The sequence below is a fragment of the Corvus cornix genome, chromosome 1 (assembly GCF_000738735.6).
Source record: "Corvus cornix cornix isolate S_Up_H32 chromosome 1, ASM73873v5, whole genome shotgun sequence".
NCBI classification, from domain to species: domain Eukaryota; kingdom Metazoa; phylum Chordata; class Aves; order Passeriformes; family Corvidae; genus Corvus; species Corvus cornix.
Window position 1 is genome coordinate 112,938,602 of NC_046332.1, and position 21,503 is coordinate 112,960,104.

General features: G+C 44.8%; 1 protein-coding gene across 7 annotated transcripts in view; it reads left to right on the forward strand.

The window, feature by feature from the left end:
* Positions 1–21,503, forward strand: part of LOC104686360 (heat shock transcription factor 2 binding protein) — a 58,364-nt gene that overhangs the window by 22,412 nt on the left and 14,449 nt on the right. For 5 of the 7 annotated variants that reach the window (XM_039552806.1, XM_039552839.1, XM_039552812.1 and 2 more), the window contains one exon: positions 8,051–8,904. The exons of 1 other annotated variant lie outside the window; for it this stretch is intronic. In XM_039552806.1, the coding sequence (XP_039408740.1) occupies positions 8,051–8,259 (209 nt within the window). In that variant the 3' untranslated portion in view covers positions 8,260–8,904. Of the gene's footprint in view, positions 1–1,896; positions 1,995–8,050; positions 8,905–21,503 lie in introns of those variants that run through there. One more of the 7 variants, XM_039552832.1, reaches the window with a different exon arrangement.

Below are 21,503 nucleotides of genomic sequence, written 5' to 3' on the forward strand. Positions count from 1 at the left end.
GTTCAGCTGTGCTTTGAAATTTAACATGTCTTAGTCCAGGTTTTCCTTTTACTTTATGTTGGCTAATGTATACATAAGCTGTTCTAGCAAAAAATACCAACCCAAAACACCCTCTTAGTATCCTGTCTAACTGTGGGTTCCCAAATGTTCCCTTCCAATTTTTGTGATAAAAAAGATAATCATTTGATGCAGTCTGTTGTCTGAAAAAGATCAAGAGGATGAAATGGAAAACATTTATGATTAATTAAGCTACTAATGGAAAGGCTACTCTGCAATTTGGAAGTGCTAATTGTTTATGGCTGGGTTGTAGAAAGAAGGATGATCATGGCTAATTCCTTGACTTTTTGGATAATAAACTTCTCCAGTTACAGTAAGGGTGGAAGATTCTCAGATAAAGCACTTCTGCAGGTTCAGATCCCCGACTTTGGAGGAAATCTGCTTACTGTCAAGAGAGAGCACTGACTGGTTTGGATATCAGATGAGAGGTTAGATCCAAGACCTGATCTTGTTCCCATCATTTTGTGTGAGATCTCCATAGTTTTCTCAACATTTAATCTATTTCTAAATGTCTGTAGTTGTAAAATTCAGCAGCTTCCGCCCACTCTTGCTCCTCTCCTGTTTCCCTGACCAGCACCTTCAGGTTCTGCTAGCCAAGATTCAGCTCATAAACACCTGGAGCTGCTACAGCATAAGGTCCTGTTATTTCCATGCAGGAGAGTAGAGCACTACCCTGTGCTGGCAGAGCATCCTGTATGTGCTTCCTGCCTGCTGGAAGCTTCTTCAAAGCCTCTTTTGATTAAGGCTTATGACATGACTCAGCTTTCCAGTTTTGTATGCTTTTATCACCATTCCCACTAAGAGAAGCCCCAGAAATCAGCCTCTAATTTTTTTTTTCATTTTCAGAGAATTACCCTGTTTACTTTTCCGTTGCCAATCTACAAGTGTCCGTGACCTCAGCCTATATGCATCAGGCCCATCTTTCTCCACTGCCTTGTATGCAGCTGATAAATCCCTCAAATTCCTTCTCTGAGTTCTCAGTTTCTGCCCATCCTTGTCCCTTGAAGAAGAATGTCCTTCCCGTTAAGTGAAGAGAGCAAATAATTGACTCGATTGTCTTTATTTTCCTTTGTTGTATCTAAAGCAAAGAGGGATTTCATTCAAGTTGTCTCACAGCATTTTTGAAGAGATAGAAATGTGCCTTGATGTTGAATACATGGATTGGAAGAGAAAGAAGGGAAAAAATCTAATGAAGGTTCCTAGTGGAGTAAGAATGTTAACAGCAAACTGTCCTGTTGTCTTTGGGAAACTTGGATGAGCTGGTGTGGCTTCATGTTCCCTAACAAGAATTCTTAATACCTCTTTCTGCTGGAGGCCGTACTGATCATAGGAGAAAACCAAATGTTTGACAGAATTTTTGAAGATAATGCAGATCTCTAGTTTTAGCACTTTATCAAGTGGGCTGTCTTTTTCTTCCTTTTTTTTTCCTGCCTTTTTAAAACTGCCTAAAAGATGGACACCCTTCAATAACCAACACTGATCACTGAATCCTCTGTGTAGGTATCAGCTGTGCCTGCCTACACCTTCCCAGCCTGGTGCCAGCATGAATGATGACTCAGATTTCTGTCCGTGGAGCAGCCTGTGGGATCAATAGAGTTCTCCTCTTGTGGAACAGCATTTGTTTGCAGAGCAGCTGTTCCTATCTTGGTCAAAATAGGCAGCTTTAGTTTCCTCCATCAGCTGCTGTCCCTGTGTTGGTGTGCTGGCTGAGGGTTTCAGATAACTTTCAGATTTAAAGAACCCCTGTCCTCAGCCACAGAAAAAGAAGCCTATATCATACTGTGTAGAAATCCACCTGAGATTTGTCAATATTTTTTTTCTGGTGTTTTCCATCTCAAGATGCAGTAAGACCTCCATTCTGTAACTGCCAAAGGAGTGGATTGGAACATTTCTCTGACAAGGATCTCTTGAAGAATAAGAAGTAACAGTTAGCTCAGGTATTAATAATAAAGACTAAATTAAATGTTTTTCATTTTTGATCATGCAGAACATCCGCCAACAAATGAGTGCTGGAGAAAAGGAGTCTAGGGTCTTCTTTACTTTCTCTGTTTGGGTGGAGTTTTTTGGTTGGTTGGGGGTTTTTTATTATTGTGTATCTTTATTTTGGTTTTCCCCTCTTTCCTTTTCTTTGAATGCAGTTTAAAAAATTGCTTTCTTTGGATACTTGAGAAAGCATGGAATGCAGAGACACGAAGTCAGTGACATTTCTTGTCCATAGCTGGGAAATTGCTCCAGGTACTTAATTAAACAAAACACAAAAAGAGGAGGAGGACTAATTTTAGATCTTGCCCTTCAGTTTCCTCCACCACAGTTCCATTGGAACCCACAGTTTCCAGTTGGAAATCCAACCTTATTTATCCAAATTCTTTGCAAATTATTGTCTCTATTAGAAATGCTTGCATGAAGCCCATTCTCACTTTGCTGCCTGCACCCTCAATATTTGCTTTTCATGACTAACTCTGAAGGTTTCTAATGCTTTGCTCTTCCATCTGAATTTTTTATGGCTGTGAGAGCTTTTGAAATTTCAGGTTATTTGCATGGCAGCATGTTATTTTAAAAAACATCTGGACAAACAGAACCATCATATTTATAAATGGATGTCTGTATTAAAACAAATTTTGGCTCATAAATCAAAACCTCAGTTACCAGTCTTTCAAGTGCTCAACAATTTCATCCTCTTGTCATAGAACCATAGAATATTCTGTGTTGGAAGGGACCCATCAGGATCATTGAGTCCAACTCCTGACCCCACAAAACATCTCAAGAATCCCTCCATGTGCCTGAGAATATTGTCCAAAGGCTCCTTGAATTCTGGCAGGCTTGGGGCTGTGACAGCTTCCCTGTGGAGCTTACTCTAGTGCCCAGCCACCCTCTTTATGGAAAACCTTCTGATATCCAGCCTAAACCTGCCCTGACTCATCTTCATGCTGTTCTTCAGATGATGACATTAATCTTAAGAAGAGGATTGCCCTTTGAGACCACATCCATTTTGGTAAATGCAGGGATGTCAGCTCTGACGCAGAGTCCCCTGAGCCTCAGTTATCTGGGAGGCTGGAAGAGTGGCCAGGGCAAGTCTTGTGGAATGTTTGCCCTTTTCCATACTCATACTTTTCCATACTCATACTTTTCCATACTCAGCTGCTTGCCTGGGTGGAGCTCTAGGCTGTCCTTGCCATCTGAGCAGGAGCTTCTTGACAAGGTCGTTGCCCTGCCTAACAGCTCATGCAGACTGATGTTCTGGGAGGAGCACAGTGTTACCCAGCAGCTGCAGAGTGGCCTCTCTGCAAACTCCTGTTCACTTGCAGCCCCTGGCAGGGAAATTGGGACTGAATTGCTGCTTCAGTATGGATCCTGGGAGTCTCTCTCAAGGATTTCCCTGGTAAAAGCATGACAAATGTGTCTGTAGGAGAGTGGGGAATTCTCCTTAGCTGAATTCCATGTGAGAGCAGCCACCCAGCCAGGGAGGAGAGTGAAGGTAACCCAGCTGTAACACAGGAGCTGGGGCAAAAATTTTGCAGAGAGAAAGTGCATTTGTGTCTGTAAGAATGGCAGCAGCAAAGCTCAGTCTTTTTTTCTGCCCTGGTGTTCTCTCTGCTCCTTCCCCTCAGTGCATCTTTACCGCAACATTTCTTTTCTCTTCAGACCTATCAACAATATAGAAATGTCTGGAAAACTCTCCTGCTGCAGATGCTGCTTCAGCCCTGCCAGCACTGGCAATGCAAAGGGATCTTGCACAGGGGAAGCTGTGGCCATAGCTGTCTCTGTTAAATATGCTGTGAACACAGATAGTCTGACAGGCTCATTAAAAGGAAAGGCTGAGTGGCAGATTGCTCCTTCCTGCTGGAATCAGACAGGAATTTAATTGAATGGTACCTACAGCAGTGGTAGGAAGCTTTTGAAATTGTAAAGTCATAGAATGGTTTGAATTGGAAGGGATCTTAAAGAGCATCTTGTTCCAACACCCCTGTTGTGAGCAGGGATACCCTTCCGCTATGCCAGGTTGCTCAGAACTCCATCCATCCTGAACTTGAACAATTCCAGGGACAGGGCATTCACAGCTTCTCTGGGCAACTTCTCACACACATAATGAGGAATTTCTTCCTAATATTTAATCTAACCTCCTCCCCTCTTTCAGTTTAAAGCCACTGCCCCTTGTCCTGTCACCACATTCCCTTGTACCAAGTCCCTGTCCAGCTCTCTTGTAGCTCCTTTAGGCACTGTAAGAGGCTCTAAAGTCTCTCCAAAGCCTTCTCTGCTCCAGGCTGAACAGCTCCAGCTCTCTCAGCCTGTCTCCATAGCAGAGGTGCCCCAGCCTCTGTTCACCTTTATGTCCCTCCTCTGGACTCACTCCAACAGATCCATGTCCTCCTTATATTGTGAGCTCCAGGGCTGCATGCAGCTCTGCAGGTGGGGTCTCACCTGAGCAGGGCAGAGGGGCAGAATCTTCCCTCACCTGCTGCCCATGGTGCTTTGGATGCAGCCCAGGACATGTTTGGCTTTCTGGGCTGCCAGTGCACGTGGCCAGCTCATATCCAGCCTCTCACCCACCAACACCCCTGAGTCCTTCTCCTCAGGGCAGCTTTCAATCACTTCATTCCCCAGCCTGTACTTGTGCTTGGAATTGTCCCAACCCATGTGCAGGACCTTGCACTTGGCCTTGTGAACTTCTGTGTTCTTGTACACAGGCACAGCTGTAAACAGTGTGCTGGCAATAAATGTTGCATTCAGGTGGACAGGGGATGGCGTGGCCACGTGTAAATTGAGTTCACACAACTCAGAGCCAATTGTGGATAAGCTGTTCAGTGCTGATGTAATGCAATTACCTAAACACTGCTGTAGGGGACAGTTCATCTGAGAGCCTGGTGCTAATGACAGATGTGACTAAAATCCATCCACGTTATCAGCTGCCTTTTGTCAGTGACTGAAAGCCATTGACATCAAACTGAGCTGGCAGCTTGCAGGACGTCAGCAAACTCCAGCAGTTTCAACACCTTGGTAAAATTACATCAGCACCTTATGATGGTGGTAGGTTTGGGCTACGCCTGTGATCCTGGCTGAGGCAAGCAGCTTGATTTCTCCCCCTCTTCTCCAGAAATAATGGTGATAATTTTGAAATTGTAGTTGGAGATGTGCGTGCTGCTGGTTGGGAGGATGTGATGCAGTGATTTGATTACAGCTAAAAAGGATTTTTTCAATCTTGTACAAACAAAATGTTACTCAGCTAGTGTAGAAATGACTAAATCTGGAAGCTGTTGACATAAATATAATGCTGAATAATGAAGATTCCTTACATTTCTCTGAGTGCTTTGTAGACAGGGTTTTTAGAAAACGTCCCTAATGATGTTGGAGACAAGAGAAAGATTTCTCTGGTATTTTTTTTAAATCCTCTTAGGGAACATGATTATCTTCAATAAGTAATATTCTCAAAACCACATGTAATCCTAAGGGAGTGTATTTTAAGGCATATGTACTTATTTAACTCAGAACATCTCAGAATACATTCAAAACAATGGCAATCTGAGGTTAAATGTGTATTAAGTCATCTTCTGGTGCAGGATCATTTCCTTCCTTTGCTGGATGCCCACGTGCCTAATCTGTTCTTCATTTGAGTGACTCAAGCTGTTGAGCTTCTCTGGCTGCTGCTGGAGATTCTTCCTAGAACCTCTCTGCTCTTACTGGAAAACGGTCTTGTTTGTCAAGCTGGAAATCATTTCCTGATCTCCTACAGATCCTCATTTTCTTGGCTCCCCTGCTAAGGCTTCTTCCCTGATCGATTCTTTAATTTCTACAGCCTTTAAACACATGCAGATAATACTAACATTGATTCCTGTAACAGTATTAATAACAAAGCTCTTTTCATCTTACATATATGAAGCTTCCCAGCAGTACTGCAAGCCATTAAAAGTATTAGTGGCTTTATTTCATGGAGGAATAATGTCACACAGAGGAAGATTGTAAATGAACTACATAGATTTTGCTCCCCCAAAGCTTCTTTCTTCTTACCTCTTTGAGCTGTAGTTTGTGGCTTTTATTTCTAATGAATAAATGTAGAATAATACAAAGTACAGAAAAAGGGGGAGGTGATGTGTGCGGAGTTTGAAAATTATATCTGGCAAAAAAATATGCATTAAAAACCACACAATGTGGAAGACATAGAGGCAAAAAATGAAGGCAAAGGAGGACGAATTCAAGGCTTTTATTCATATTTTGATTAGGTCAGAATAAATCTGAAAACCAAAATTTGCACCCCGGTTTTCTTAAAAGGATTCACTGAAATGTTGCTGGCCAGGAAATTGCATATAAAGTCTTGCTCTCTGTGAGGCTGAGCTGCAGCATTTCCCCATGAGTAACAAATGCTCATCACTCAGAAAGTTGCACCTGCAGGTACTGCTGGAGATGATGATGGAAAGAGACAGCTTAGAGCCTTCAGCCTGGGTGTCAGCAATAGGAGTGACTGTGCCATGGGTATGCAGCACTAATCACTGGGTTTTTATTGATCTGATATGTGTAAAATTGTCCAGCATGCCCAACAGCTAGGATTCTCAGGGCACAGAAAAGGAGAAAATGTACATTACTTTTTGGGTTTGGACAATACCTGCGTCCTCAGATTATACCTCACTCTGCTGGTTTTCCAGGAGAAAGTAGAACTCCTTTCTTAACAGGTTAACACTTGATTATTTCCATTTATGATGGAAAATGGAGGAAAAGAGAGAGTGCCTGGCTTTTGGGTGTAGAGCAGATGTTACAATCTTTAAAATTGCCCTTCAGCCCTGTGCTGTTGGGAATTACTTAAAAATCCCCATCTCAGCAGTGAGTTTCATTCTGAAACCAGAGTCTTCTTCACTGTCCATCACATCCTGTTCTCTGTCCCCCTGGGTGCTTTCAACCCTTATGCTTTAATGAATAATTCTCCTCAGTCCTTTTTCAAGTCACCAGTGTTATGTGTGAAATAAGCCAGGAATGGTAAGAACTTGCCTCAGCCCCACCAAATGCTTCCTCCAAACTCAGTGCACTCTGGTTCATCACTGCACTGGTTTTATGCTCCTTCAGTGAGATTTTGGTCTCTCTGGTGCTTTTGTGCTCCAAGTGATCTGAATTAATTTTCTCAACCTTTCTGCACAACCCTTTATCAAAAGCTTGCTGAAGTCTAGGTATGCTAATGAAAAACACATTAAAAATGCATGGCACGTGGGACAAATAACTGCTTCAGCTATAAAAATATATTAGATGTTTTCATTTGGAATATGCAGAATAGGGGAAGTCTTTCTACCACATGCTTTTGATAAAGCAGTAAACCACTAAATGCAAATGGGCCGTTGCAAATGATTAAAGTGTAATGCTCCTAAATGTTTCAGTAATTAAAAATGCATCCTGTGTTCTTAGCAGTGGAGTTATTACGTGTCTTCCTGGCTTAAGTCAGTCAAAGGTCTTTGCTGCATTTCCCTGGCACGTTCCTGAGCAGCAGTGCTTTCAATATCTGCAGAATTAAACACTTGGAAGGTTGATACATGGTTGCTAGAAAGTTTTATAAAGATTAATATTTTATTGAGCTTTGAAGAAATCTGAAGCCTCCTATAAAAAGAAATTAAAGAAAAGCCTGATGATCTACTGCAGAGTTGATTTGTTAGTCTGTTTGTTTTTTAAGTCTGAATAATCATGGGATACAGTTTGTTCTGCTCTTAAATTGGATTGCATCCAACAGTACATCCTGGGCACTGACTGGATAAAGTCAGGTTGATAAATTCCCTGGTTTACAGCAGTTTCAACATCTGAAAAACAAGAGAAAGGTTCCTGGTTATCTCTCCCTCACAAACACTGCTGGGCAGAAGCTGCTGAGGGCGGACAGAAATGTGGTTTTCAGGTACCTCCTGGAGCCAGCCAGCAGCAATGGGCATCTGGGAATTGCGACACTTCCATTATTCCCTGCCTGCCTGGTGGATCTGTTCAGACTGGCTTCTAACAAGCACTGGATGCTTTTCTTCCCTGCTTTTAGACCCGGACACAGAGGTTTGCCTCCACGTCCTGCGGCTCCTGCAGTCGGTGCTCCTGGAGCCAGAGGTGTTGGCCAGGTCGGGCGCCGAGGTGCGCGAGACGCTGCCGTTCCAGCGCATCGTCGCCCTGTCCCAGAGCCGCAATGCAGAGCTGCAGGCACTCGCTAAAGAACTACTTGAGGATCTTAAAATATTTGAGTACGAAGCGTAGAAGAGCTCTATGACACCAAATGCATACGTCTTTCCTATCTTTTTATGCTGCAAGAGTTGTTGGAGATGGGCTTGACTGAAAAAAAACCTCTGCCTAAGTTCCTCGGACAAAATCCTTTTTGGGAATTAGGTAACCCAACTAAAATCGTACTTGGGAAAATGTGTTGGGTTTTAGCTGCCCAAATAAAACCTTGGGTGATCTGGTAGAGATGGGACAGGCTTAATTTCTTTGAGCAGAATTTTATTGATAATGGGTTTCCAAAATGGTCCACGGTTATGTTGTGTATTTGCTGTCTAGATGGAGTAAAATATTCATTGGTAACAGTTCACTGCAGTGGTAAATAATCCTTTTGATCCATCCTTAAGAATTACTGTACTGTGAGGAAAACTTTGTTGCCTTTTATAACTCTTCTGTGTCAGAATGCACCCCAAGTTCCAGTTTTATTGTTGTTATTTCTCACCTCTCTCTATTGTAATAAAACTGAAATTCTGTAGCATGTAATGGATTCTGCTTTCAAAAATTGTATTCAGAGTCAATTTGTATTTGCAAGTCAAGCTGGTCTGTGGCTGCCAGGCATGCTAGAAACTGGGCTGTTGTTTTTAGAAAAGCCCTGAGAGGGGAAATAAATTGCTGTTGTCCGTGGTACCCAGTTGTGTGCTGAAGAGGCTAAAATGAGCTGCTGCTCTGTCGTGAGCAGCATCACATCCCCTCACAACCATGGGGTTTGTTAGAGCTTTTGAGTACAGTGTGCTCACCTCAGGGGTAAATACAAACACTTAGTGCTGGGTATTGGTAGAATCTATAATGTTCTTAGAAAAAAATAGCATTCATTTCTGTGATGTCAGAAACAGAGCCAGTTAAGTGAGGCTGTTCAAGGGAGCAGCAAATGAGAAGTGCAGTGCTGTGGTAGCACTTTTTTCCATACTAAAGTTATTACACCTCATCTGGGAACTCAGTGTATTAACAAAATACAACGTGAACTTCAAATTACAGAAAACATGAAGTAAGCTTCATGGGATTTAAATATTATGATTGGCAGAGAGCTTTAGAGGGAGACGGTTGTAAAACGTGAAATTTAAGGTATAGGGCATCTCCCTTTGGGCTGTTTGCAGAATGATGGATGTTCAGAGTTAGAAATGTAATAAATCACCTTGAAATTACTTGGCTCAGATGCTGCAGATGGTAACAGTCTGGTTTGGGGCTGTAGAATGAAGATTAAGATAGAGAGCTCACATACATGGGTGGGTTGCATGGGGTTCTGCTGTGTCTCATTCAACACTGCGTTGAACTTACCAAGTGCAGACTTGTGGAAGGCTTTAAATCTTCAGTAAAGTGTACTTTCTTTGGATTTGTTTTCTTATCTTGCTATCCTAGTTAATCCTCCTAGAGTTTAATCCTGAAGGAATCAAAATGGTAATTGGAATATCAACTCATGAAAGTGTTTGATTTTGAGAAACACTGAAGGGCATCATCCACGTTGCATTGAATTGTTACCTGCTCACGAAGGTCTTTCATCAAACTTTGGAAGCCAGTAAATAGCAGAAAAAGAAAAAAGTAGTTCTGCAAGCAGAAAAGCTGATGGAGCCTCATGTCCTGTGGATTTGAGATATTTCTTGAAAATTTCCCTGCCCTTCCCAGCCAAGGGTCAGTGTGGTGTGCACGAGCTGGGGGTGACGCAGGTGCTCATGGCCAGGTCAGTAAACTGTGGTGAGGGGCCACTGACAAATTCAGCCTTACGAGAGGGACTGGCAGTGCAACTGCACCTCATTTCCATGTGAAATCAGGAAACAAAACAATCAGGACTGTTCATCTTAATTGTGTGTCCACTGGCATGGTCAACTATGCTCAAATAGGTGATTTGAGATACAGTTTTCCCCAGCAAACTGCTCAAATCTGATGGTAGGTTCTTTCAGTGTCTCCCAGATGACTTTATTTTCAGGTGTAGCTTGCCAGGACTGTTTCTTCAGAGCCAAATCATCAATGACCCACTGACCTTGAGAAAGTCTTTTTTCTGTACAAAATGTTTGATTATGCAAGACTGAAAAATAAGAAAAAAATCATCTAATCTGTGAAATACAGTGTATATTTAAAAATACTAGAGAAGAAAAGTATCAGAAGCATCAGAGAAGAACCTGTGTCAAACAGTTCTCTAAGAAAGTCTGTGTATTTTCCCTTAGCGTACTTTTTCTAGGTGTTCACAATTAATTGAGTGTATGGAAAAGAAGAAGACAGCATTTGAGAGAAACTTGTTATCACAGGGAAGCAAATTCATAATACTTCTTGATTTGGGGAAAAAAGTGTCAGTGGAGTCACACGGTGCTGAAGCAAGGTGAGTGGGCAGAAGCCAGGGATAAGCCTGACCCTTTAACGTTCCAGAGTGTTAGAAATGTTCAAGGTGTCTCATACTTAAATGTTGTAGTGAAATGAAATGGACATTTGGAGTTGCAGATTGCATGATGGGCTGTTAGGTCATTCTGCTGTTTTTCAGGTTCCTTCCTTCCCTAATCCCCCATTTGATGGAGCCAGGGACCAGCCCCTCCTGCTCCTCTCCAGGTCTAGGGCTGTGTACAATTAGTTGAACCTTTGTGCTGTGGAGTGAAGCCTTCAGCTTTCCACACAAGAGTCTGTTATACCCCATGCATACTCTTGGACACGCCATGGTGGGACTCTCCCAGACTTTGGCATCTGTCATAAAGTACTGATCTGTTCTTCCTCATCAGCAGCATCAATGCCTTCTTTACTGTTCCTTTTTCCATCCTAACGTAGGTGGGAATCTCATGCCATTGGCTGTAGAGGAAGCTGCAGTGACTTGTTGAGACGAGATGCCAACTATTTAGATGACTGAAATTAGATGAGGTGAATCCTACCCTTTGGTGTCTATTTTGCAATAATAGACATGAGCAAGCTTTCAGATTGTCCTACTGTTTGCAGACAGCATTTTATAATTTTGTGTGTTGATAAGCTTGAGAGATCCCTGTTGGAAGAGACGAGTGTCTGAAGGCCTAATTTGTCTTCTTGTGGTTAGTACTGGAAATTAGGCCATTAAGTAACTGTGGATCTCCTTTGAGTCCCCCTGTCCCCTGAAAGACATCTTTTTTTGACAGGTTATGAGTAAAAGAAAGTCTCTGAATAACAGAAACTCTGAAAACTCAGAGCATGCCAAAGCTTTATGTATGAAGTTGAACAATGGTTGGCACACAAGACACAGTATGACACAAGGAGCTGCTGCAGTTAAAGACTGGTCAACAGATGCATTGTAAATCTCAGCTCTTTTTTTTGCTTCAATTTGCTTCATTCTGAAACTCTGGACCATTAGGAGGCTTTATTGGTTTAAAATCAAGAGTTCAGCCTGTGCTGTAAAAAACACTGGCTTGGAGTGTTGCTTTTTCTGGATTCTGTTGAAAAGTTGGAATTCTTCTGTAGTAATTGATTAACTGAAGTACTTAATTGATTAACTGCATTACTTAATTGATTAACTGGATTGTTAGCTTGCAGGAGTAAAGGGGGCTCACACAGTCAAAGCACGAGTTTCAGTAGCTGTGTTCAAAGTCCAGAGTTACTCCAGCTTTGCTATTTCCTCTGTTACACAATCTCAGAGTTTCAGTGGAGGAGAAAACGTGATTTTGGTGTTGCTTTGAGATTATCAGTTACTCCAGACTTAAACCCATATAACTGCAAGTAAAATTTGACTCTTAGGCTAAGCTGCCTCAAAAGAAGAAAGTTCACAGTATCAGCTGCACAATTAAAAGTGAACTTGGCTCCTTTCATTCTGTATACACTGTACAGAGCCCTGGAATGATGCCTGTTTGCTGATGCTCCAGGGAGATACTGGCTCTTCATAGTTGGTGCTGGTGGTAAATTAGATGCAAATGAAAAATAAATGAGGATCCCCTAAAACTTACTTTCTGCAGCTTAAGAAGTTTAGCTGTGTAATGTGCTGCCCCATCAGTTCTTTGTGTGGTATCTCAGGCCAGTGTTTGGTCTGGAGCACGAGCTGGCTGGAAAGAAACTGGCAAACCTCAGTAGAGGAAAGCGAGGCCCCTGGTGGCTCTGTGCCCTGTGCTGAGGGACAGGCATGGCAGCAAGAGGGGCCTGGCATCTCTGAAGGGCACCGTGAGAGCTTGGGTGGGAACAGCAAGCAGCTGTCCTGAGGGAAGGTGGTGTTTGGTTACATGAGGACACTGGCCCATTCCCAGCACTCAGGAGAATGGCAGTGAACTGGAGTTCAAGGCACATCATCCTGTTCTGGTTGCTTAAGAGAGGGAAGTAAGTCCCTTTTAAGGAAGAATGGGAGGAAGAATGGGAGATGTGACAATTTGGTCTTGCGGCCACAAGTGAACTTTTAGATGATTCAATTTCAGCTGGTGGCACCAGTCACTTACATGCTTCTTTGAGTTATCATTTGCGCTTGTGATATGTGCTGATTAGCACAAATTGGACTTCAGAATTGATAAGATTTTACAAGTCTTGCAAATACTGTACGATTCATCTCCTCTACTGCCTTCAGTCCTGCGAGGATGCTGGAGGTGAGGAGACAGGAGTTTTCCTGGGGAATAAGGAACCTCTTTTTTGCTCTGTTATCCCTGCCCAGTGCTTGTACTACAAGTTACGAGCTATGCAAAGCATGGCTGCACCTTCATTTCTCTTCATAGCATCTCATTTGCCTCTGCGTATGGCCATGTCTGTGTTGTTTGGAATTTTCCTGGTTTGTATGCAGGAACTTTTGCAACTGCTGTTTGCTGCTTGAATACGTGAGTTCCAAGTTACAGCTGATAAAAAGTCATTAGCGAGCTCGAGGTTGTAGAGATTTAAACTTCTCCAATGCTTTACGATGACCTTTACAACCTATAACTTGCTCAGTCGGAAACCTTGAAAAGACTTTGACCAAATGATAGTTGCACATGTCATTTATGGGAACTATAACTTTTACTGTGGGTGTGACTGCAGTGAAAGCACTTCAAATTCCAGCTACTCAGTGCTTCCCAATGCACGTGTTTGTCTGTGCTGTTGGGCTGCAGGTGGGAGAGGCAGCAACCACTGAGGGCAAGGGCTGAGGAGGGGAAGGGGTTGTGTGACCTGGGGTGGATGGAGAAGGTCAGCCCCGACTGAGCTGCCTAAGTGGCTTTTGTGCCACATGAGTCTTGCTTTGAACTTGTATGGAAAGTTTGAGTCTTCCTTTGAGGCAGGGGATTGGGTTGGGTGTTAAGTGAGCAAGTGAACTGCTTGAAGCTCTCTGCAGAGATAAATCCCTCCTTGCTTCTGTAGCTGTATTGCCACCAGGGTCAAATAAAGTGCAGCAGTCACCCTGTACTAGCACAAAACAGAGAATGGAAAATTGCAGAAAAAAAGGCCCAGTTCTTGGATCTGCACACCTTGCTCCTGAGCAGGATCCATAGTGTCCAGAATAAGTTTCACAGAATCCCAGATAGCTTGGGTTGGAAGGGACCTTAAAGATCATCTCGTTCCAACCCCCCTGGCATGGGCAGGGACACCTCCCACTAGACCAGGTTGCTCAAGGTCTTACCCAACCTGGCTTTCAACACTGCCAGGGATGGGGCTTCCCCAACCTCACAGTAAAGAATTGCTTCCTAATATCTAACCTAAATTTCCTCTCTTTCAATTTGTACCCATTTCCCTTTGTCCTATCACTACAGTTCCCAACAAAGAGTCCCTCTCCATCTTCTCCATTCTCAGGCTGCGCCTGCTGCCTGAGAGTGGGCCAGGAGTCATTGCTGAGGGGGAGTGAAGTCTCTGAGGCTGCTGGGGGCAGGGTTGACCAGGTTGGGGGCAGGATTGACCAGGTTGGGGGCAGACATGCCCAGGGTTTCAGCAGTGCTCCAGGCTCTTCTCCCAGCAGTGGGGCAGCATGTTTCTGCTCAGGCTGGGGGGCACTGGGCTACATGGTCCTGAATGTGTCCTGAGCTGCCTGACTTCGGAGAGGTGACCAAAAGCACCAGGGCCTTGCCTGTGCCAGGAAGTGGTGATGGCATTTTGTGGGATGCCTTTTCCAAAGAACAAACCTGGTGGCCAACCTGAAGGGCAGCCAGCCACTGTAAACCCAAGTGCAGGCTCTCCTGCTGGCCTCCCTGTGGGTCCCCTGGCAGCCCTTGCTGACCCTGGAGTGTGTCGGCAGAGCTACTTGCAGGGAAAGCAGGACTTCTACGGGATCTGTAACAATGGACCCACAACATGGGTGGGCAGGTGGTTACCTCTGCTTTGCATGTGCAGACTCTCCATAGGGCTTGCAGGCTCCCCTGCAGGCACACACAGAAACACCCATGCTCCTGTCACTGTATTCTGCACGGCCCGGCTGGGTGCAGCTGCATTTTGGGAAATGCAGTGGATGCATCGTCCCGTGGCTGGTGCAAAGGGACACAGAGCTCTCTGTGCGCTCGGAAATCGTTCAGCAGCAAGAAGCTACCGATAGCCACTGCTCTTCCCAAACACCCTCTCTCCCCTTTATATTGCAGCGGCTGTTTTTTCCTAGGGATTTTCACGAACATCATCACTGCCCTGGTGCAGCAGGAGCGTGATCTCTTTGAGACAAGAGCGGCTGAGTGCGGTGAGTCACCCACATTCCAGTAAGGAAGCCCCTTCAGGAAGCCTCTCTAGCAATGATCCTGCTCAGCTCTAACAATGCTGACGGAGTGTAACACTGCCCCGGAAACCTTTAGAGATTGCTTGTCAGGCACAGCCAGTGTCTCCAGTGCCCAGGCAGCTCAGCCAGCAGCAGACAGATCCTGGGTAAGGAAGCCAAGGGAAAGGAGGTGCCCTCTTGGCTGTAAATGGCAAGGGGCCAAACGGTGCTGGAATAATTTCATGAGCCCTGATGGCAATCTGGAGCACAGTCAGAAAAAAAGGGATGGCCTCTGGGGATCCTGAAGTCAGCTGAAAAGCTGAGCTGCTAGAAACAATAGTGCTGCTGTCAGTGGCCGAGGGAGAGGCCAGGTTTCAAGGGCAGATGACAAGCATGAGAGCACTGAGGAGGGAGCTGCCACAGAGCCTCTAACGAAAAGCGTTTGGTATCCCACAAGCTTTTGTCCCCGCAATGATACACATTGCTCAGGAGCAAGAGAGGGAGAGAGTGCATTTGCCATTAATTTTTAATTGTAATGGAGTGTTCTGTAGTGATAGGAAGCTTCTACTGTACAGGCTGTCTATGGCAAGGGTTGACCCACTGGCAACCTTCTCACTGATAAAGGTGGCACAAGAGGAGAACAGAGGGAAGGACAGGAAAGTGTTACTAAGGCACTGCTATAATGCCACCACAAAAACCGGAGACATTACCACACAAACTAAGCATTTCCTCTGAAGTGCCCTGCTGCTATTAAATTTTAGTTTCTTAGACCTGCATTTCAGTTTCTGTGGGCACAAGAAGATTGTACAGCTTCTGCTCCACTGGTGGCCAGGAGATGTTGTCTCCATGGCTCCTGCTGGGGCAGGAGATGCAGCCCTGGGACCTGAGATAAGCTGCTGGGCTTATCTGGGACTCAGGGGATATGGATTCAGTTCCTTGTGCAGTCACAGACCTCCTGTGTACACAGGAAAGCCACATGGAGCAAATTTGCTGAGGGGCTGAGCTTCTCTTGGACCATTCCTGATTGCAGAGGGAGTATGCTGGAGTGTTCAGTCCTCCAAATCAGTTTCCTGCTTTGGTTCTCTTTTCTTGTAACTTTCCTCCTTTCTGCCTTGGTCTGACCGTTTTTACTTGGATTGCAAAAGGCTTTGGGGTAAGTAAGTAAAGTGTGTGGCAGGCACAGAGAGGATAATACCACAGTCCAAGTAATGACTGGCTGAGGGAAGGAGAGGAGGGAGCCTGAGGTGTGGAGGATACCCAGTCCTGCTCCCAGCTGGTTGTGTGGCTGTGACGTGGCTTCTGCTGTCCTCATAGTCCTCCTGTGGCACTGACTGAGACCCCTGCAAGCTGCTAAAAGGACCCATCTTAAGTCCTATGAGTCCTTTCCAGCCTAGGAGATGTTGCTCCTGCCAGAACAGAGAGAACCTCGTGGAAAAGGAGACCCTGGGTTTGCTGCTCCTGCCTCTCTGCAGCCCAGGTTGTTGACAGTAGTCTGAATTTGTGTGAACTCTCTTGGGCTCATGCTATGAAAGCTCGGTGTGGAAGGAGCCAAAAGGAGAAGCTCCTCTATTGCCCAGGGTGTTCCTGCTTTCACCACCATAAATTATGGGAGGGAGAATTTCTCCAGGTTTGTGCTCCTCTGCCTGTCCAGGTAGGAGACTTCTAAGATCCTAAATGAGGATCCAAAGATCCTAAATTAAATGCTAAAATCCTAAATGAGAATGAAACAATCCCTTCTGGAAATCTTGAGGGAAGACAAAAGGACAAAGGGCATTCTGGAACTAGGAGGAAGAGAAAAAAGAAGCTTGCTTCCAAGGACTCAGCCCTTAAGCACAGTGACGTAGAAAGAAGGAGATTCTGTTTACAGAGGAAGCGAGAAAGGAAATGGGGGTGGGGGAGGGATAAGAAGTTACCCAAGGAAAGCTCGTCCTTTGGGACAGGGCAGAGAGATGGGTCTGTTCCCTGGGGAGCTCTCCCAGGAGCAGAAACCACTGTCAGAGGCTGCACTGCCTGTGGGCCAGGCTCTGAGGAGACCTGAGTGTGCTGCTCTCTCATTCCTGCTGCAGCACAGGCAGAGCTGGCTCCCTTCCCTCCCCTGGGGGGATCCTGGCTGGGTGCTTTTGGAATACCGAATCTGTTCATTCTTGAAGAACTCAACTTCCCTGGAAAATAAAAAGTATAGTCAAGGAGCAGGTAACCTAAGATTTGAAGTGTGTCTTAGAAACTGGAAAATGTCCCATGTGTTTTGTTCCTGCTGCTAGTGGGAGCCTGGAGAAGCTACTTGAGTCCACAGCATGGTTCTGCCTGTGGATCAGCATCTCCCAGGCCTTTAAACAGGCACAGCCTGTGTTACTGCTGCCCCTGCACCTCATCCCCCTGTAAGGTCTCAAAATGTTCCTTCCTTCCTTCCTTTCACAAGGAGTAACCTCCCCATCCTGCTGAGCCACTGGTTTCTTTGGACGGTGTGTCTGATCAGCTGGCAGCAGGGAAGCTGCAGTGATGCTACCCCTGAGGGGCTGCAAAGCCTGTCTTAACCAACCGGGCTCCTATTTCAGCTTCTCTGCATCAGCAATGAGCACGGATTGCAACAAGGGAAGGGGAAGGGAAAACAGCAGCAACAGGAACCAGAGTGCTGTCTAAAGCTACCTGGCCTGTCTTGAGCAACTCAGCTGTGGCAGGGTGCCTTCTGTCTGCCCTGTGGCCACAGCCTGCAGAGAGGAAGGCAGGCAGACAGGTGAGTGCTGTGAGCTTCTGTTTATCCAGACCCTCTCCCAAGGGCTCACTGTCGTTCCCTTCCTTCCTCTGCCCTGCAGGGGATGCTTTGTTTTTTTTACCTTGAAAATCTCACTGTCCTTGAATTCAGAATAGTAGCCAAGGCCAAGGATACAACAACAGGGACAGGGCAGAAGGTCTTACAGTCTGATGATGGGAATATTTTTGCATTTCTTGCCCTTTTTACTCTTTTCCATAAAGACAAACATCATCTTCTGTTCTGCTCTCTTTCCTCCCATGGCCATTAAGCACTGGAAGATGTGTATGAGCCTTTGTATTGGAAAAGGCTGGGAACTGCTGTGTTGGCTGAGATAGAGCTGTCTCTTGTCAGCAGCACCTGATCCTGGTCTGATTTGGAGTTGTGTGATGGGCTTGCAGAAAGCACCTTCAGCATCATGCCCTGCCAGCTATGAACTGCAGGGCTTCAGGAGCCAGCGCCACAGCGGGCCAGGACAACGTCAGCAATGAAATGCTACAGCAGTAGCACCTATTATGTCCTGTGTAACAGAATTTCTGCCCAAAGCCAGAGCTAACGTGCAGCTGAGCAGCAGGGGAGCTGTGTGCAGGCAGCTGGCTGGGTTCAGGGGTGACTCAGCCTGCTGAGCATGTGTACCCTCTGATCTGGTCATTTCCCACCTCCTGCTTGACTTCTCTATCTTACAAAAATATTTGAAGAACTAACTGAAAGTATGTGCTCAACAGCGTGACGCAGGGTAGGGGTTTTTGTGAACATCCCAGGTTTTCTCTTGAAAAAACCAATGTGCAATGTTTGGGGGGGAAAAGTTGGATTAGGTTTTATTCTTTCTCTTTGTTCTCCTTTGGAGTGTAAGACTTACAATACAGAGCAAAGCCAAGAGCACAAAAGGACAGAAATGGGAATTTGCCAACAGAGAACTGAAGTAAAACGTAACCTCAGCATTGATGATGTCATTTTCCAGATGAGAAGCACTGAAGCTTGGCATTCCCAAGCCATTACAAACGCTCTGCTCCTCACCTATCACTTAGGCAGAGCCAACCCCATGTGGGAGCACTGCAAAGCAATTCTCTGCCTGTGCTCCTGCTGTACCAAGGGTTCTGCATTTGCCAGTGCATCCCAGAGTGTTTCTCTTGGCTCATGGGGCTGGAATGCCCTGGAGTTCACTCCCAGGCAGTTAAAGGGAAACTTGCCTGTCCTTCCAGGAAAATATCAGTGGGAGATTTTGAAAACTGGTTTCTTTTCCCACCTTCTCTGTGCAGACCTGCAGCTCAGGGCATCACCATTGCCCTTGGCCACACCAGCTAGTGGAATTTCCCTGGGCCAGAGTCCTTCTAGGTGGAAAGGCAGTGGGGTAAGGATGAAACTTGTGTGACTGCAGAGAAGACAGTTACTGGTGAGAAATCCACCTTTTCATGGCCACATTTTTCCCAAGACCTGGCTCCTTAGAGTTTTTCATAGTAGGTAAAAATATGTCCCTGTGCAAGGAGTGCAAATGGGCTTCTTGCACCTCTAAAGTGCCTCTCCCTGCAGGTAAGGAAGAACTTGAAGGCTTCTGTAGTATATCTCAGGGAGGATGTGCCACTGATCCTTGCTCCAGCAGAATTAATATTTGCTTCACCTATTTAGAGATGAATAGAAAATTCCACCAGCTGCCATCTCCGAGGAGCACTGTGGAAGGGTATGGTTAAAATCCAGCATTATGTGGAACTCCTGGGAAGGCATCTCTCTCCTAATGATGACATTTTTAAAAACACTCTAAAGGTTTGATCTTGGTCCCATTGGGCACTTTGCCATAGATCTTAATGGCTCTGTGGCTGATCTCTTAATCTCCAGTGCACCTGTGCAAACTTGACAGTTTATTGCAATTTCATGCTTTTTGGAAATCGTCTCACACTAATGCCATCAGAGAGAGCAATTTTTAAGGTCATTAGCTCAGGACATAACAAATAAGTACTGAGAGAAAACAATCTGCAAATGTCATATTTGTTTAACACACAAAGTAGCTCCTGAAGAGCAGTTATCCTTATGTCTAGAGACAGCATGAAAATTGCATTCTGTGGCTTGAAAATGTGGGTCTGTCGAAAGTGAGAAGAGTATATATAACAGGGCTGTTTATCTTCACTATTCTCTTCCCTATCTCCTCATTGTTCCCCATGCATCTGTTGTTTGACTTGTCCAACAATATTCTTAAATTTTTGGACTACAGACCAGGGCTCGAGGAATAAATAAAGACCTTCAGGTTCTGCTGCTGAGATTTTGTAACAGGGTTTTTTTTGTTCGGAGGATAAATAGTACATTCTAACTGCTATTCCCAATAAAAGGAATTGTGGTGAGTGGGAAGTGTTATCCCTTCTCCACATCAGTATAAAAGACAGACCCACTGATGTAACCCAATGTAAATGCTCTCTGAAGAAAAAAAGGCAGAAAGAGGTGAAACTTGTATCAACTGAATCAAGCCTGTACCATCAATAACTACTGTTTGTATTGTGTTATGATTCCCTGGATAGAGGCTTTGTCCTCTCTGTCACCATCTACCCTTCCTCTCTCCCATTCTCAGCACAGGATCCACTTCCCAGCAGTGCAGGAGCATCTGCCTGTGAGACATCACAGATTTAATGATTTAAAAGAAACCCTGACTTTTTTCTGGATAATTTTTGGAGTATCTGTGGGAAGTCACTTACAGTGACTTTCCTGTTGGTGAGACTCGAAGAGAGGGACCAAACCCTCAGCTCCTGAGATGGATATTTAGTAAATACTCACCCTGCCCTGCTTTAGGCATCTGAGTTGATGTATTTGCTAGCTCTACAAAGGCTGACTGTAGCCCCAAGTGAGTAATTTGAAACACCCAAGTGTTTCTTGGTTTATACACTTGGCTTCCTAGGGATTAAATACAGTGGTGTCCAAGATAAATGGGGTGAAATATGCACTGCTTTATGTGCTACAGGAACACCAGGCTATCAGCAAGCCCAGATAAGCTTCAGTAATGGATAATTATTACAAGGCATTGTGTCACACTTGGGTTAAGCATGGCAAGAATTTCCCCAGTGTTAGAAGATGTCAGTGTTTGCTGAAAGTATGTACATTTTTCTTGCCTGCTTAAAATATTTGTTTGTTCATTCTGGAGTAAGTTAACACTGTAAATTTACATTTTACAATGTAAACATGAGTCCACTAGCTAGTTTTTCTTTTTTTGGCCAAGTTTCTTTAAATATTAGCAACATGTTTAATGGTTGCTTTATTCATTTCAGTTTCATACATTCCTCTAATTAATCTTGTAACTCATCAGGGTGGTTGAGGCTTGAAGCAGGGCTTCACTCCCGTTATGATGACGTCTGTTTGCTTTTATCAAGCCCAGTGACTCAGTTTCAATTGATTTGTACATCCAGAGTTTCAGCCACTCTAGGGTGTAGATGCAATTTCAAATAAAGAGACACAAACTGAAGTGAATATAGAAATGCTGTTGGTTTCATCATGGCAGGGGATTCAGCCTCTTTGAAAATTCAGCTTCTGCAAAAGGCTTGAAGTTTTGTTCAGAGGAAGTGTGAAATGCCAGGATTTGCTGTTCGAGTGGCAAGTGCAAGAAGTCAAAACCTTCTGGATGCTGAACGACACTGCCCTAACTCACCTCAGCAGCAACACAGACATTCCCACCCAAAATGTGCAGTTGATCAGCACTGAGGCAACAGCAAGGGCAGTTCTTCCACAAGCAGGTTGTTTCCATGTGGTGGGACTGTGCAGACAGGCACAGCTCTATCGGGTGGAATCACAACCCATGAGCCAGTCCTGTCTCCAGCAGGGAACACCACTGGAGGCTCTCAGGGAAAATGCTGAAAGTCTGGGGAATAGGTACTTTTCTTATGAAGAGGAGGGCGATAGAGCACTTGTTCCTGAGCCCTGTTGTTTGCTCTGGAGCATGAG